At 42.3% G+C, this 17483-nt stretch overlaps 1 protein-coding gene across 3 annotated transcripts in view; it reads left to right on the top strand.

Moving 5' to 3' along the window:
• The window catches only part of atrx (ATRX chromatin remodeler), a 37750-nt gene extending 20480 nt beyond the window's left edge, over positions 1-17270 (top strand). For all 3 annotated transcript variants that reach the window (XM_012925131.5, XM_024804658.2, XM_024804660.2), the window contains exons 25-34: positions 121-271; positions 356-456; positions 1232-1340; positions 1486-1663; positions 3202-3393; positions 10698-10847; positions 12481-12597; positions 14873-14968; positions 15042-15170; positions 15677-17270. In XM_012925131.5, the coding sequence (XP_012780585.3) occupies positions 121-271; positions 356-456; positions 1232-1340; positions 1486-1663; positions 3202-3393; positions 10698-10847; positions 12481-12597; positions 14873-14968; positions 15042-15170; positions 15677-15901 (1448 nt within the window). In that variant the 3' untranslated portion in view covers positions 15902-17270. The remainder of the gene's footprint in view (positions 1-120; positions 272-355; positions 457-1231; positions 1341-1485; positions 1664-3201; positions 3394-10697; positions 10848-12480; positions 12598-14872; positions 14969-15041; positions 15171-15676) is intronic.
• Positions 17271-17483: the final 213 nt, after the last annotated feature.

Raw genomic sequence — 17483 nt, 5'->3', positions numbered from 1 at the left:
GCTGTAACACAATAGACAACCATGTAATAGTGGGCCTCAGCTTTGGAAACTCAGTGTCTGTTACAGGCTTGTTGTTGTCAGATGCATGTAGGCTAATCTGTAACTCTGTATTATGAACAGCTCGGCCCTCTGGCTCTGCACCAGGAAGTCCCACTGCTGACTGGCACAAGGAGTTTGTCACGGAGGCTGACGCTGAGATCCTGGAGCACTCAGGGAAGATAATGCTGCTTTTTGAGATCCTGCGCATGGCTGAGGAAGTAGACGACAAAGTGTAAGTGTGTTTGTACTGTGTGCAAGCGTAGCCTTTGTCAGTTTGCAGTGTCATTGCAAGGTGTGTCTCTGTGTTTGTCTTTAGGTTGGTGTTCAGTCAGTCTCTCATCTCTCTGGATCTGATTGAGGATTTCTTAGAGTTGGCTTGCAGAGCTAAAGATGAAGAGAAAATTTCTCCATACAAAGGTATGTTTTGGGCATTTTTACATAGCATTACACTATGCAAAAATGAACCTATGCCCTGTTTCTGACTTGCTAGACTTAGCCAAGCACTGTTTTAGTATTATAAGCGAGTTGAGATTGGCAAGCTTCATTTTGTCCCAAGATTCATTTTTGTGGTTTTACACTGCGCTTTTTAAAGTGACGTGTGTGTGTGTGTGTGTGAGTGAGTGTATGTGTGTATGAGAGAAACTGTGTTAAAAAATTTTAACATGAGCCTTGGATAAGGATGAAGCATTTTCATAGAAATGCAGGTTTTCGACTCATAAGTCAACCCACACGCAGCATGTATTCTTACATGTGTACTGGTGTGCTTATTACTCTTAAACACACACCAACATACACACATTGCCGCTGGTGTAAGGTCATGTTCCTAATTAAACTTCAGCAGCTGTTTTTGCTTTCATTTTGAAAATGATTAGACCTTGACTTTTTATTCGACAAAAAATGTTTGCTCAAGGGTTTGTAATTTGTAATGAAAAGATCACAGTGCCGTAATTGGAAACATGCTGAAATGTTGGTTATGAAGGCTGGTGGGAGGGGTTGGTTTGGCCATCTTGAAGGCTAAACATGGCTGGCCTCTAACCAACACAGCCATCTATCTGCTGCCTGTTAATACCAAAACTAAGTCTCTTTGACAAGCAAAAGGCAGCACTGACGCAGATACATGTGCTTTTGAAGTTTCTGTTGAACGTAGACGGCAGATGGCAAATCAGATTTCGTTCCTCTCGTGTTTGTGAAGGTGAAGGCAAGTGGTTCAGGAACATTGACTACTATCGTCTGGACGGCTCTACCAATGCCACCACCAGGAAGAAGTGGGCCGAGGAGTTTAATGACACCAGTAACACAAGGTGACATCTTTGCTGTGTTTACAAAATGCAAAATGATGACAGCGACTTTGCAAAAAAAGAGCATGAGAATCTTAAAGCAACATTTTTGCACGTGACACAGGATATAATTGTGATGTGTCTCCTTTTGTTCCATTTTCATACACAGAGGCCGTTTGTTTCTCATTTCTACAAGAGCTGGTTCACTTGGCATCAACCTGGTGGCAGCAAATCGGGTCATCATCTTCGATGCCTCCTGGAATCCATCCTATGACATCCAGAGTATCTTCAGGGTTTACCGCTTTGGGCAGCTTAAGACTGTCTACGTCTACAGGTTGCTTGCCCAGGTGAAGTTTAATAAAAGTCAATACATTTGCAGGTAAACTAGCCACCAATAACCAGCAAGCAGGTAGTTGGTCTTTGTATATAGATTAAGACTTTCATGAGTATAAACAGTTTCATGCAAGATGCTCTGTATAAGTTTACAACATTTACCAGCAAAGCCAGCAAACGTTGAAAAGCCACAACAAAGTATAAGAATGGTTTAACCTCCTAAGACCCGAGCTCTTCCATGGCATGCATTTTTAATTTCTCTTTGATATTTGGGCATATTGGGACCTCATGAATGTAAAAACAAAGAATTGCCAGGTTTTTTTTTTTTAACCTGATTTTTGTTTCTAAGAAAAATGAGAGCCACATATGAGGACATTCGTTTTAAATTTTGATAGAACAGTGGCATTAGAATGTCCTCATAAGTGGATATCAGGCCCTCGTAGAGAAACATTAGTGTTTTTAGGTACAGACAACCCAAAATGTCCACATATGTGGACGCCAGGTCCTAGAAGGTTAAGGTGACAACAATTAAGACTTGTGAAATTCAGCTAGAGATGAGCTGCTGTTGAATTTTTGGGACTAATATTGACTTTATATATAGATTTTGATAAATGCATGGCTAATTAGGTGACTAATGCAGCATCGATGGGCTGGGAAGTTGTGGATTTGCTGACTTGAGGCATTGAACTGTAGGTGGTGTTCGGGCAACTCTGTTTAACTTTTTGACTTTTGGTTTCACTCTGACCATTTTGAATTTAGCTGAAATATGAGACACTTTTTCTAAAGTCTAGCTAGTGTGTTGTGAGTGTAAAATAGCTTGAAGTGCTTACCTTTCAATCAGCTAAATGCTACGTGCTGACCGAAGAAATCTAGCATGCTAGTTAGTTTCCTGTGATGGCAAATGTATAAGCGGTGTTGGCCGAATTTCCAGTATATTGGTCAATTTTTACGTTTTTTTTCTTTCAAACATTCTAAACAGACACATTTCTGTTACATTTCTTTTGTATACTTATTTATATTTACTTATACTTATTTACTGTTGCAGAGTGCCCTCTGGTGGACAAACTATGCAACATTGACACAAAACATTGCTGAAGGGCATTTCTCCCATCTCTTTAAATGAAGAGTTGGCAATTTTAATTTATTGACTATTAAAAATACAATAGAAAAGCAAATAAATCTGGTCAGTTAATATTTGCTATCAGGCGAAAATCGTTCGGTTTCTACTTCCAAATAACTCTGCACCAATTTGTGTTGAGCTGTTAGGCTAATACACCTCTTTGAGTATGGCAGACAATAGAATTGGATTCATGCTGGGCAAACTATTGATGACCTAAATCATCATTTTACCTCATTAGGAAATGCAGATTGGTAATGAACTCACTAAACTGTACTTGGAATTCTTGCTGCATTGTCTTGATATTGATGCCTCTGTGTTCATCCAGTATAGGGTGGATGTGATGTGCTTGTGTAATTCTGATTGACTCCTGGGCCACTTGATGTTTTTTAAACCTCCGTTTTTTGTTCATCTCTTTTCATTCTCCCTTTTTAGGGCACAATGGAGGAGAAGATTTATGAGCGGCAGGTAACCAAACAGTCTCTGTCATTCCGGGTTGTGGACCAGCAGCAGATTGAGAGGCACTTTACGATGAACGAGCTGGCCGAACTCTACACCTTTGAGCCAGACTTGCTGGATGATCCCTCTGAAAAGAAGAGCAAGAAAGCCACACCCATGCTTCCTAAGGTAAAGATGCATATATTGTATGTATTTAGATCGAGAAGGTGGGCTTTCAGCAACCCTAACCCTAAGTTAAATTGACACTATAAATCAGACATGTAATTTGGCTTTGATGAATCATTGACTGAGAATTCATGCTTTTCTTTGAAGGAAATGTTGAAAACAGGCTGAAACCTATTAACAGTAGTAAAATAGCTTTTTTTTTTTTTCTCCTTCAGCAAACATGGCACAGGATGCTATTATAATTGCCAAGCTTGTTTTTTTTCCATACTTTCAGCGAGTAGCTTGTTCTTCCTTTTGAAGTTTTGCACTTCAGTGATAAACTGTTATTTAAACCCAATGCCAGCTTGTATCCTGCTTAGCCTCTTTCTGGGATCTCGGTATTTCTTCTCGTTTCCTTTCATAATCCTGCCCTCGCCTCTTCTTTTCTTCTAATGCAGGTGCAGTGTCACTATTTAGGCCCCCTGGGGTTTAATAAGAACACAGCGCTTACATGGACCATCCAGTCCAGCACAGCTGCACAGATCTGTCTGTTTACTGCTATTTACTAAATAGTCTTCCCATTGCAACACTCCTGCTGCCCTGCTATAAACCTGCACTCCTCTTTTTTTTCATTCATTCCTTGCTGCTTTTTACTTCTCTGTTGATCTTTGAATTACTCCCCTCCTTTCCCACTCATTCCCTTTTTTGAACTCTCTGGGTTTATTCAGATCTGTTTCTTAAGTGGTTTTACCTCTTTGTTTTGGTTTGACCCCGGTTACTCTGCAGAAACTTGTAAACAGACAGGTTTAAAAAAACCCACTGTATATACAGCTTGCATGCTCTTTCATTGGAGAAAAGTCCTTACAGTTCACCTTCATTGGAAATTGTTTTTGTTGTTTTTTTATTGACATTGACAGAATAATTTGCATTTGCCACTCTCTTGATGAGTATTATCAGGTAGGAGCAGTGTGAGAATCCCCTCAGTGAGCAGCTGCTATAATTTCTCCCACCACATATATTCCTCTAAACCCAGAGTAGCCTACTTAGAGCGCAGCAGAGCACAGTTGGAGATCTGAAGAGGAAAGATGTGTTCACTGAGCTGCGGCCTGTTAGATGTGTATGATCTTTAACGAGCCCAGTGACATTTATATGACACAGTATTAAAGACGGAGAAGCTGACAAGCTCTTATAAAGCCAACCTGTTTTTGGCCAAGGGGTTAACTATGATGTGGCAGCAGGACTGCAGTATTACGGAAGGAATTTGCCATCTGGAATGATGTGAAGATGAGTCAGACACCCTCCATCATTTTCAGCCAAGAACGAGAGAGCTTGTACTTTCTTTCCTCCATTTCTTCACACTGTGAAGTGCAGGGTTTTTTTTCCACGCAGAAAAGACTTGGGTCGCAGAGAAGCTGATATTTAGCTCTTTTTCTGCAAAGCTTTGTTATGGATATTTATTTAACTTGACCTTACCTCAACCCTCATACTGTACCTATAGTTGCACTTTTACTCATGTTCCCACTCTCTCTTCCATCCACGCCATTTCTTTTCTCTGCCATCTTTGTGACCATCTGCTACTATGACTCGCCTCTCTACCTCCAAATGTTCAAAGTGAACTCAGTAAAGTTGTTTTTCTTTTTTCGCCCCCTGGCCTCCCCCTGCATGATGAAAGGTCATTATTTAAACCCCACTCTTAAAGATGGCTCTCTAGTCTTCAGAAAAACTAATTGGAGACAAAGGAAGCAGGCGTGCTTCCCGCTAATGACAAAGAAGGCCCTCTCAGCCCAGACATGAGATTTTTTGCTCTCCACCCATCTCTTTCTGAGACACTCTTGCCTACTTCCTGTTCATCACACACTTCCATCTAACATGCTACCACTTGTACTTAAAGTTATGTTGGTAGTCTTTGAACAATTTTTATAAAAGTCTCCAGCATCTCGTGCAGACGTGCTCTGCATTGTACGCTCTCGGCCCGGCTGGCGTGCTCTCAGCAGGTCATGGCTACAGTGGTCATTAGGCTCTGCTAGGAACGCTGAAAGGCCGTGGGCAGGCTGTGCCTAAACTACAGTATAGACAGGAGCAGACTGGAGCTATAAAGCACACCATGCTTGTCTCATTAGAGGTAGGAAGTCACTTTTGACCTTGGAGGGGGGGAGGGGAATCTCCCTCAGATAGTCTTCAAGCATTACATGAATGATCGGTAGTTTACAGAGGTCCTTTGTGATGCTGTTGTTGTAAATTACCTGCCCTCAGTTAGGCCGATCTCTCCTTGGATAAACTGTTTCTTTTACTTCCCAGAGTGCTTTTTGCCTGCTTTTAGAAAACATGCCTGAGCTTGATGTAGAGAGAGCACTAATTATAGTTAAAGCAAGAAATTAAGTGGTTGCAGGTGGTGGTGGGGAGAATCAGAAGTCATCATCAGACCTCTGTTGCTATACTCTGATTGTTTGGGACCACCTTTAGAGACTCCGACTTATTTGTCTTTTCTATGATCAATCCTTCTCGGTATGATTTATATGCAGTAGGTGTTTGTACAGGAAATCATTTTGACTTTGCTTGTGGCATTGCCAGTCAATGAGCAGAATATTCATCTGTCATTAAAGGCTTGTATTGATAAAGTGACTCATTTGAGACTGATCAGTCATTCATAGAGTTGCACTTGTTTTCTCATCACCCCACAGCTTACAAATCACCGTGTGAAACAGCATAAAGTCTTTCTCTCTACTCCAGATTTTGAGACTGAAACTGTTTGACTGACCTGAGAGCTGTTTGATCGAAGTGCATTGGCATCTTTATTCTGACTGTAGCGAGACTTTGGAGCCAATGAATGAATCTGAAAAGAGCAGCAGTCTGCCTCTTCTCGTCTCCCACCCGTTTCTCACCTCAGGCTTGTTCAGAGACTGATTCCTATTTTTATATTCTCATCTCCCCCCTCTCAACCCTCCGCTCCAGCTGGCTGTCTCCTGTAGCGAACCCTTCACTGCTGCTAGCTGAGGCTTGTTTTTATTGGAATGTGGTATGTTTATTGTCTTTTTTTAGCCCTTTATGACATGCATGATTTTTGTTTCTTTGTTAATTGACTGACAGCTAGATAAACCCTCTGACTTGTGTTTAGGCCCCAGAGGGTGTAAAAACAACATGGTTTTAAGGGCAGGGGCGGCCTCCTGATGTCAGGTACAAGAGCAGCAGTTGAGCACATTTGTGCGAAGAGACTGTTTAGTGCAGGTTGGTAGAGTTGTGTGTCACTTATGTGCAGCTGGTGGGGAGAGAGAGTTTTGACTGGACTTAATGTTTAGGTATTAGAAATATCCCATACCTTCACATTCCTGCTGTTGCGATCCTGCTTTAGACCCCTTAGTTGCTATGGCCGATGCACCTGTGTGTCAAAAGCAGTTTGTGACACACACACACACACACACACACAGCCATGCCAGTGCATTAAAAACTCGTGCACAATTTGGGAATAGTTGTTGTAACTGAACAACTGAGAATTTCTTTTGCTCTGCTGCTTTCTTTTCCCTTTTCATCCTTCATATTTTATGGCTTGGTGGAGGCTTACTATTGTGGCAATGACAGGTATAATAGAAACCTCATTGTCAACATATTAACTGATTGCTTAGGAGTTTGGAAATGGAGTTAACATGCTTGAAAATGTTCAGAAAGTTGATAATGTGGCCAAAGAACTGCTGCCTGTTATGTAGGCGGCACTTTAATGGCATCATACCTCTTTACAGTTAAGCGCCACCTAAAATCTGTTTGTAAAGCATACGTAGGCTTCTGTGCCAAGTAGTAAAGTCTACATGAGGCCCACTTATATGGACTCCCAAGTTTTCATCTTTGTGATGTGTGAGGCAGCCACGTTTGAAAGCTCCTTTACATAATTTGTGAACTGTTGGCAGGAGAGCTGTTTTTATACATGTGCAAGTATTTGGTTTAAAGGATGCATGCCTTGGGAAAGGTTCTCATGCATTGGTAAATTTAGTGAAAGCCTTGTTTGGTAAGTAGACCATGCAGGTTCTAATGAAAGTACTGGTTCAGTTTGCATTTACAGAGGCTCTTCCTGTACTTGGATTTGAAACATCTGATTATCAGGATCTTCTTACGATTGAGCAGTTTGTGTCCTAACTGAGGAACGTCTAGAGGTCGCCTGCAGACATTACCTGCCACCTCCAGTGCTGCGTCTGAGCAAACGCGCACCAAATGTCTCCCCTGTGCTTTTCTCAAAAGGGAGAAAACATTCAAATGGAGTTGAATTGGCTGATTTACCGCCCACTCTGAGCATCTGCCCACCCGCAGTCTTTTGCCTCAACCTCCCTGCAGTAAATTGATAGTCTTCCACATACAGCTCCATACAGATGACAATAGCATAGGTCAGGTTACCTACAGTCATTAGTGCCGCCTCAGGATACACGCACACATAGCACTAGGATGGGAGATGGACCGGACCACCCCAGAGCCACTGCTGGTAGGGATTACTTGGGTATCCCAGAATGCACAGTGTTCCAGTGGGAGCGCCTATACTGTCATTTGACCTGCAGCTCCACTGACCCGTTACTCGACCAGCAGTCAGAAAAACTCCTCTTTCATTCATTTGGATAAAAACACCTCACATTCTCTACACGCTCAGATGGTAGCTTTGTTTTTTCTTCTTGCCACCTAAACCTTCGGGGTAATTTCAAAATCATGTTTCTGTTCAGCAAAGCAGTAATATTTCTTTTTAAGCAGAGAAAACAGGGTGTGTGTTGGTTTTAATTCTTTTAAGGACTGATGCAAAGCTGTCAGCAGTCGTTGTGTACCTTTTGCTATCTGCCCTTCAGACAAGGCAGCAGCGAGATAAAAGCTTTACCACTAGACTCAGTTTGGTGTTTAAATCGGTAAAATGCTGCTGTTTGAGCCGTGCATGCTGCATCCCAAGTGTTTGTTGTGGCCTTGATTGTGACCTTTATTTGACCTCATGCGGACTTATTTTGGCAGAACAAACCATGATGGGTGTCTTTTATCCAAGTCAGACCAACGGGCTCTTCTGTGCTTTTATGTCCTAATTAGAGAGTAAAGCAGCAGTTGAATCGCTGCCTGTGCTGCTGCTCTGAAATGTCTGGTTGTTCAGGGGTGGCCTGGTTTTGTCCTGATTGAGTGTGATGGCTGGGAAACATAAACACATGTCAATGAGGAGCACAATTGGCTTCAGGATCCAAGTGTTGGAGGCTGTGGTGTGCAGGGTTGAGAAACACTGTGTCCCAGTCTGCTTCTACCTGTTTCAGCCACCTGTTTTTTACTCTCTGAAGTCAGGGAGGCTCTTGCATATTACCACTCTTCTTCTTTTTATTTTGAAATGGTTGCAATCCGCTATTAATTTTATCGTTTGTTTCTGGGGGCTTTTGTTTTTTTTGTTTTTACCCTCCTTTTCCTTACTGCTAACTATATTGATGATTAATTTTGTTTGTGTCGTCTCACCCATTGTCACTGTTTAGCTTGAGAGCACGAAGAGCAAGGGAGGAGGGCCGAGCCCCTCTGAATTGGCTCGTGTGGAGCTGAAATGATGCAACTTCTGTATGACGTCTCCAGATTGCAAGGTTCCAGTTTAATGTAAAGCTAAGTTGAGACAAAGAAAAGCAAACATGCTGCACAGAGAGTAATTTAAACCATGTTTGTGTGAGCGAAGCCTGGCCCAACTCTTAATTTTTCACAGGTATTGTTTTCAATAACAGTGTAGCCATGGAAACCTCAAAACACATGTGCTGAAAAAATAAATGTATTTATCTTTTTATTTTGGTATCAGAACAGAATTTTCCACGTTTTCTTGAATTGTGCGTTCAGGTCACTGTTGGAGTTGTTTGACATTTGAGCGCGTGCTAATCTGCTTTAAGAGAAGATTTGATGCCTTAAATGTAGTGTTGGTGTTTTTTGAATTTTAGTAACTTAAGAGGTTTCTGCAAAAAAAGCAGATTCAAGGTGCTGTAGAGAAAAATTAGCATTGCATCTGGAACCTTTTCTGTTTTTAAGGGGCTAAAATGTTGGTTTAAAAAAAAATGATATTATTGACTGCTCAACGTGACATTTAACCATACGTTATTTTGTTTGTAGTCCTTTAACTCTTAATTCTCTCATGAAATGCACAATGCTTTGGTAGTGTGTGTGCAACAGAATGAATCCACTTTGAGTGGGTCACAGTCAAAACAAGATGGCCAGGCTTCACTTGGGGTTGTCGCCTGTAGCCAGTCCTGTGAAAGTTGGGCTTAGCATGGTTTGCAGAGCCAACTCACAGCTTTGCACTGTTGTCTACAGGTTGTAGCTGTTTACTGTCACTAGGGGGCAGTGTCAAAAATCTGAGGGTTACTCTTTTGTTTGAGCTGCTGTTCTTTAAAACTTAGAATTTTAGTTTCAAATCACTTTTTCACATGCATAAAACTTCTGACCCTAATTGAACTCCATATAGCTGTTGCAGTTAAATCATAGGTGACAAATATTCAGAGTCAAATGCGTGACAAACAGAAAAAACACTAAATTGCATCGCGTAGCAGCAGTTTGCAATGTCAATTTTGGTGTGTGCGCTCTTTTATTCAAAGGAACTGGTAGCTGGTAGCGCTACTGGCAACATAAGTGCACATGCTAGTCATTTCCTGTATAAATGCTTCATGGCTTCTGTGTAAAAAGACCATGTACACTTTGTATGGATGATGGATCTGGTGTAGCCACTTTGATGAGTCCACATGCGTTTTGTTTTCCAGTTTAACCACGGGGTTAGGAGAAAAGAGTGTTCTTGTTTCCAAATTTAAAAAAAAAAGTCTTGTGAGCTGCTGGCCATATTTAATTGCAGACCAGGTCATCGGAATAACCGTAAGGAGTAAGGTGGATGATAATGTTGCTGAGTTTAAAGAAAAGTCTTGAAGATTGACCATTCAGGGACATCACAGGTCAGTGGATAAAGACAGAAGGATGGAGCTTATGGAAACTTTTGAATGTAACAAGTTAATTTCAAGTGAATGTTGAAAAACTGCCAATTAAGCAAAAGATTTTTTTTTTTTTTTTTTTTTTTTTAAAAGAGAGAGAGCTGTTTGGAGCTCACAGAACATTTTTATTGAGAAACACATTGTTTTAATCCAGCAAATATGCACCTCTGTTCATGGGTATTCTTGCTGCATTCTTTGCACATCACATGAAATCCTCTGTAATTAAAAAAGGATTTGTACTTTGCGGTCTGAATATAGAGGAACCTTTAGTGCTCAAGAGGTCTGTGGCTCCTCCACAGTAATCTTTCCTTCCCCTCTAATGATGATGATTTCAAACCCACCGTGACCATATTTTTTTCTCATCTTTCCTTGATGTAGGATCCCTTTCTGGCTGAGATGCTGCAGAACAATAAGGACCAGATTGTGTGTTACCACGAGCACGACTCTCTGCTGGACCACAAGGAGGAGGAAGCCTTGAGCGAGGAGGACCGCAAGGCTGCTTGGGCTGAATATGAAGCAGAGAAAAAGGTAGGCGGCGAGCAGAAAACGCATGCATACAGACGCGCACCAGCAAATCCACCAGATCCAAAATCAAAGGGCCACGTGTACAGCACTTAGGCCTCGGGAATCACTCTCCAGAACATTGACAGTAATGTGTGAGGTGAACCAGGGCCCCGCTTTTGTTTGTCAAGATGTGCGAGTTAGTGTTGGATCTGTATAATCCTCTCATCACTCAGAGTAAGCAGATGACAGAGGCTCCCCCTTGCTCTGCTCATGGTCATTTTGGCCCACCATCAGGCTAGTGAGCTGCTGTACAAATCGCCAAGGCTGTCTAAGCAGTGTCAGCGCTACTTACTGTAAGACCACAGAGGTTTAGGGACTCCTGTCCTCTTCACACACATAACTGTCCCCCCTCTTCCTTCACTCTGTTGTGGGGCAATTAGTGGGGTTTATTTTGAGATGTGTATATTGTAAGAGAACAAGAGCAGGTCTCCCCTACGCCCCTCGAGTAATCCTAGATTCTAATTCACACTAATGATTATTTTTCCAACACACTCTACCCTTCTTTGCCCTCTATGCCTTAAGCTGATTTTCCCTTGGAGCCTCTTCTGCTTTTCAAGAGAACAGAGGGTTCCCAGTCGCAGTAAAGAGAGGGGTCTGTTCCCATCACTTCGATCTGTCTTTCAGCAAAAGAGCAGAAATGGTCACCATCATCATCAAGAGGTTGTTCGGTATCGTGTTGTACGCCCTGCTTTGCAGGAGAAACAACTGGAACGTAACCCAAGCTCTGCTAATGTCTTCACAACTTAAGGTTTGGCCTGGCGGCGGCTAGAGAGGGCTGCATGTATGAATATCACATTTGCAACTCAGGGAAATGGGAAAAACTGAGAATGCGATTGGGAGCCCAAAACGAAATTGAACCCAAGAGCCCTGGTTCTCACTGGGATGACTTCAGCTTGGTACAAAGCTTACCGAGGCTCATGCCATAAATTTAGATTTCAGATACTGAATTTTGGAAGCAAAGGCTAGATTTGGTTTCCGTCTGTGTGAAAACGTATGAAAGGTGCAGAGCATCGGAGGATGCTGCTAAAGTTAAAGAGGTGTGTGTGCGTAGATTAATGTGTGTTGAAAGTTCTGTACTGTTTAGGTTTGCACACCTGTCTCTGACCAGGTCCAAATATCCCTGCTGGCCCCCAACACACACACAAACACACAGACACCCCCCCCCCCCCCCCCCCCCCCCCTTGCATACCGGATGGCCAGATTACAGGGCACGGGAAAACCATCTGCAGCAGAGACTCAATTACATACAAACATCGGCATCCTGCTGGCCTTTGCTGGGACGAGACTGTTTACTTCAGGTCACTACTTTCACACACATATTTAATACTGCGGGAGCAGGCTGATGTTGGACAGCTTGTTGCTTTTGGAGTTATTTGTGTAGATATGAAAACTTCATGAAGACTCAACATGAAGTGAAGACCTCATCACATCAATGTGCGACTAAATATGACAGACAAAGTGGGCCGTCGTCTCTCGTCAGCCTCGCCGATTGTTTAGTTTTTCCCATCATGGCCTCAGTGGCTCTTAACACCTGCGTAATTAGCCTCTGCTTCCTCACTCCCTCCTCTGTCTCTTCCTCTTGTCTTTCATCTCTCAGGGTATGTCCATGAGGACCAACTACCAGACGGCATACGCTCACGCGGACATGAACAACCCCAGCTACTTCACCTACAACATTGGAGCTTTGCCCTCCATGACCAACCAGCAGCTGGAGGTAAGTAATGAGCTCCACATGTCACCACTGCTGCCTCACACCCGTCCCGCTCCTTCCCCCCGCAGCATGGCGACTCACATTCCTCAAACCCCACAGCTAATTGTGACAGCAGTCCTGGTAGCAGATCAGCCCAACTCTGCCCCACGCTGCTCAACGTCTGCAGCTATTAATGCACAACAACTGATGGAGTGAACAGAACTTTTTGTTTAAAATTTAAACTACTATACGCTGTCTTTATAAATTAAATAATCACATATGAGACATTATGTAAGCGGAAAGCAGTAGACTCTGCAAAGCAGGTTTTGGAGGTCAAAAGTGATTTTGCTGACACATGCTTTCATGTGCATCAGGTCATCCGATTAATGAAAATCTAATATTTAGACTACTTTTGGTTTTCACTGTTGTATTAGACGGTCGCAAACTTTATCTGTCTGCTGTGCGGTGCTGGGCACAGCTAATCAGTTACAGGTTTTTTTCTTTTTTTTGTTGGTTGTTGCTGAAAGTGGTGAGACTCAACATTACAGTAAATGTGCGGGCTGTAAATACAAATAATAAGCTAGAAGGATTTCTGTGGAGCTGCACAGATGGAGATGATTCACCTTTTGACGTTACGCATTTTGAAGATTACCATACATAGGGTACAATATCTGGGATCTTTTAAATGTTTTGTTCACTTTGCCATCTGTTTGGGAGAGTAGGGCTGCTCAATTAATCGAATTTTAATCACGATTACGATCTGGGCTTTCAACGATCATTAAAAATGACTGAGCCGATTATTAGCCCCTCCCTCATTCATCCGCGACACCTTAAAGGCCGTTCCGTGAAAATATTGTCGGGCATAAACCGGTCCGTGGCGCAAAAAAGGTTGGAGACCGCTGATTAAGAGGACCCGAGGGAAGCTCTGAAAGCTAAGCAGAAGTTATTTGGAGAGGAGAGTGACTGCCGTTGGTTGAAAAGAGAGTTTAAAAAAAAAAAAACTTCAGTGGTGTTGCACACCATTTTATATTATTTTTTTAAAGTCATTGTTAACCCTTTAAAGCCGGTCAGAGCAGCACGCTCTGTTTTGCGTAACTATTGTTAAATCCCTGTAGAACCTGGACGTGTAAGCTAGCGCAATAATTTGTTTTGCATATGAAACCGGAGGAGTTGTACTTACATCTGATGCCATCAGCTTGTCCTCGGTCACGGTTTCGTTCCACATATAGCTTTGCAAAAACTGCATAAAAAGCGCTTGCAGGAACAAAAACATAATATTCCAGAAACACGCTTTGCCGTTCCTATCAGCTGTTGGTAACACTTCCCACAGTGAAATGATGCACATGCTGTTCTCTTTGCAAATTTGCATCATAGGATTGTTTTTTGTTTTTCCTGCAGTATATAAAAATTGCTGTATCTCCAAAATAAAACTATGAAGACACTCAAAATAAATTTCCTGTGGTGGGAAACTATTTTTTGCAACTTTATTGTATTTAAAGTTTTGAGGGATAAACCTCTTAAATTTCTCCAAGTAGAAATATATGTAAACAAAACAAAAGCGATTTTCAATTTTTTTTAGTTTATTGCACTTTTTTGCAATTTATGTAATTACTATGGACTTAATGCATACATATTATTAAAATATGGGCTATAACAGTTGTATTGATGTATAGCAACTTGAAATGCTCCCACAAATGGCACTACAGCATGTAAAAAAAATAATATAAGCTCTGGTGGACTTGGTTCTATAGTAGGTCTTAAAGGGTTAAATAAATATCGTCAAATAATCGTGATCTCAATTTCAGTGAAAATAATCGTGATTATCATTTTTGCCATAATCGAGCAGCCCTATGGGAGAGTCCCTGCTTTTATTTTGAAGTTCTGCTGCTATTAGCCAACTAGCTCAGAGGTTTCCTGTCTTGTTTCCCCAAAGACAGGCTGATCAGTCATAGTGGTGATATTATTTTGTGTGAATGTGTGAATAGAGGCACCTCTAGTGAATGTAGAGCGGCCTCTACATTCACTCTGTTATCCTGAGGTTGAAGAGGATGTGTTGGTCTTTGCTGTGAGGTCTGCTCCTGAGCAGGTGGAGAACTGGTGCTATCATGGCTGAAAGGGAAGGACTAACACTAACTAACATTCTGGGGGAGTTGTGATGGATGAGAGAGGCTCACTGAAGAGGCAGCTGAATATATTGCTCTACTGTTGGTCACCAAGTACTCGACACAGTGAATACAAGCAAAGATCACCTGCCTTCGTCTCATGTGTATTCTCTCTGCCTTGTTTTGTTTTTGCTCAGGATCTCATAAACCAGGGCCGACAGAAAGTCATCGAGGCTACAAATGCTTTAAAGTCTTTATCACGGGAGTCGCTGGAAGATATAATCAGCAGAGTGGTGAGGTCTTTGAAATCACTTTCCATTTACAGGGATCACTGTATGTTTTAATGGCTGTTGCCTCTCACCACAGTGGAAAGAGAACCCAGCGCTTACGGAGAACCAGGTCCAGGCTGCCGCTCTGGGGCGACAGGCCACCGTGGAGCTAGAGCTTAAACGCAGGGAAGCGATCTACAGGGATGTCCTCAACAGGCAGCAGTCGGTAAGAGCCACTCTGTATACGAGACAGAACAGACAACTGAATGACGCCAACAAATCATCACAGTAGTTTAATTTCATTAGTTTATCTATGGTGGTTAAACAGGGTAATTTGTAAATTAATCCATTATGACCAAACAGTCAAAAGGCCAAAAACTGGCAATAATATCACTGTGCATCACAACATTTTGTGCTGAGAGGGCTATACTGGTTTACCTGCACCAGCCAAGAAAAAAGGTTAGCGTGGGAGTAGTATCTCTGTTTACTGTCTGTCTGTGAAAGCATGAGGCAGTTTGACCTCTTAAAAGCTCTGATTCAGCCTTGACTACAGCTCAGAGACACCACTATATGTGACCTCTGATGTCAGCTGTTGAGCTGGGTTTTAACGAGGACAAGGGACTGCCACCCTCACTACTTCCTATAATTTTTGTCATTGTGTTAAACCGTGACAGGGCAAAGTGTACTTTTTACCTTTGAATTGTGTTAATTTTCAATGTCTGTGTGTTTCAGTTGATGATGTACGTGCAGAAGCTGATTACCAACAGGAAGGTGCAGGAGCAGCAGCTGGCCATGGCCAATCAGGCCAGCTACCTAAACCAGCTGGCCCTGCAGAATGGCATGATGGGAGCCGGCGGGCTCAGTCAGATGGACCTGCTCACTCTCTACCAGCAGCTCCACGGCCTCGGCGGCCATCAGGGTATGGGCAAAAATCCTGGCCCCTCCAAGGGCCTGTAGGTCCTCCCCCCCCCCCCCAAAAAAAAAAAAAAAGAAGCTCAAAACACACAGATGCAACGAGCCAGAGGGTCGGTGAGAGACTGAGACTGGACTGCTGTCCACTGGAGCCTCAAGTGAGAGAGACTCTCAGTGCTTTATTCTGTAACTCACTGAGAGGATGTAATGTACAAATGACTGTGTGAAATGTCTGTTAGGAGAGGGGGAAAAAAATGTATATACCGCCTTAATGTTATTCAAGTTCTATATCTTCATTTTTCATGTATTTAAAGTTTTACCCCCAATGCTTTAAGGCATTGTATTGATTTGCCCTTTTTAAAAAAAGGGTTTCCTTATTATTTCCAGCTCAGTTTTTTTATACGGTTTTAAATGCCTAACTATCTACACCTGAGTGGGACCAGTATTGTTGGTGACAGGACTCTGATGCAAAGCGCTACACGATGATGAACTCCAGTAGATTCCTCCACCTTTATCTAGCAAAGCAGACAGCTGTTGGTGCTGCAAGTCCTGCTTTTTATTTCTTTCTTTCTTTTTGGAAGATGGGAGAAACTGATAAAAAGGGGGGGGGGGGGGGGGGGGGGTACTGGGGGAAAAAAAATATGGCCTTATTGATTTGCTAAAAAAACAAAACAAAAAAAGCTCTGTAAAGATTTGAGGTTTGTTGAGAATCTTTTCTATTATGCTTTTAAGTGTTTACATTAGTTGTCGCTGAACATGGTAACGGAATGCTTGTGTTGTTCAGAAACTGCCTGCCAGTTCCTATGACCCTTTTGTAACGTCACCCTCATTGTCACGTGTCGTCTAGCATAGCACCGTGCGTCTCGTTCATTACGTTCCACTTGTGTTGATCCCCGAGCCTGGGTGAGAGGCCGGGTCTCGCAAAGCGGAGGCGGTTCAGCCAGGTGTCACAGAGGGCCCAGAACTTTTACCTTTCAGCATCTTTCAGCGTTTGAAATATGCGTTTCCAGATGGGATTGACAGAGTAAAGGCTGGAAATCTTATTATACCTGGCTGATTTGTGTCCTCTGCTTTGTGAGAAATGTTCTCCTGGACACTGTAGTCTCACCAGGCAGGCCCCCAGACTACTTGTATTCTACTTTGGCACATTCATGCTTCTAAATGCTTAAACTGGTGTAGCTGTTGAACATGAGGAATATGAACGTTTCTCACGGAGAGACGACTTGCCTTCTCCGATTGACTCCTGTGTTTGCACAAGGTGTATTTCATAAATGTAGAAAACGTTTTTTGCCCTTGTCTAAGAATGTTCTTACGTTAGCGAATACACCAACATGATTTGCCATGAATCTGATCTGCTATTATCTTGATAAGTATTTAATATAACATTTAATAAAGTGACCAAAAGTATAACCGGTGCATGTGTTGGAGTCTTTTTTTTATTTTTTATTAAAGGGATTGAAGTACTTGCCACTGATTCACCTCGCTGAGTTTACAAAGAGGAATGCTGGTTGCACATTTGTTCTCTCTGATTAGCTCCACCTTGATGATCGTTGCATGTTATGCCTTATTAGACAGGAGAGTTTGGGTGGAGACTGATGGGGAATAATACACAGGAAACAAATGCACA

Source organism: Maylandia zebra, linkage group LG2 (genome assembly GCF_041146795.1).
Source record: "Maylandia zebra isolate NMK-2024a linkage group LG2, Mzebra_GT3a, whole genome shotgun sequence".
Classification (NCBI taxonomy): domain Eukaryota; kingdom Metazoa; phylum Chordata; class Actinopteri; order Cichliformes; family Cichlidae; genus Maylandia; species Maylandia zebra.
Note: the sequence above shows the minus strand (reverse complement) of the source record. Positions and strands in the feature narration are given on the sequence as shown.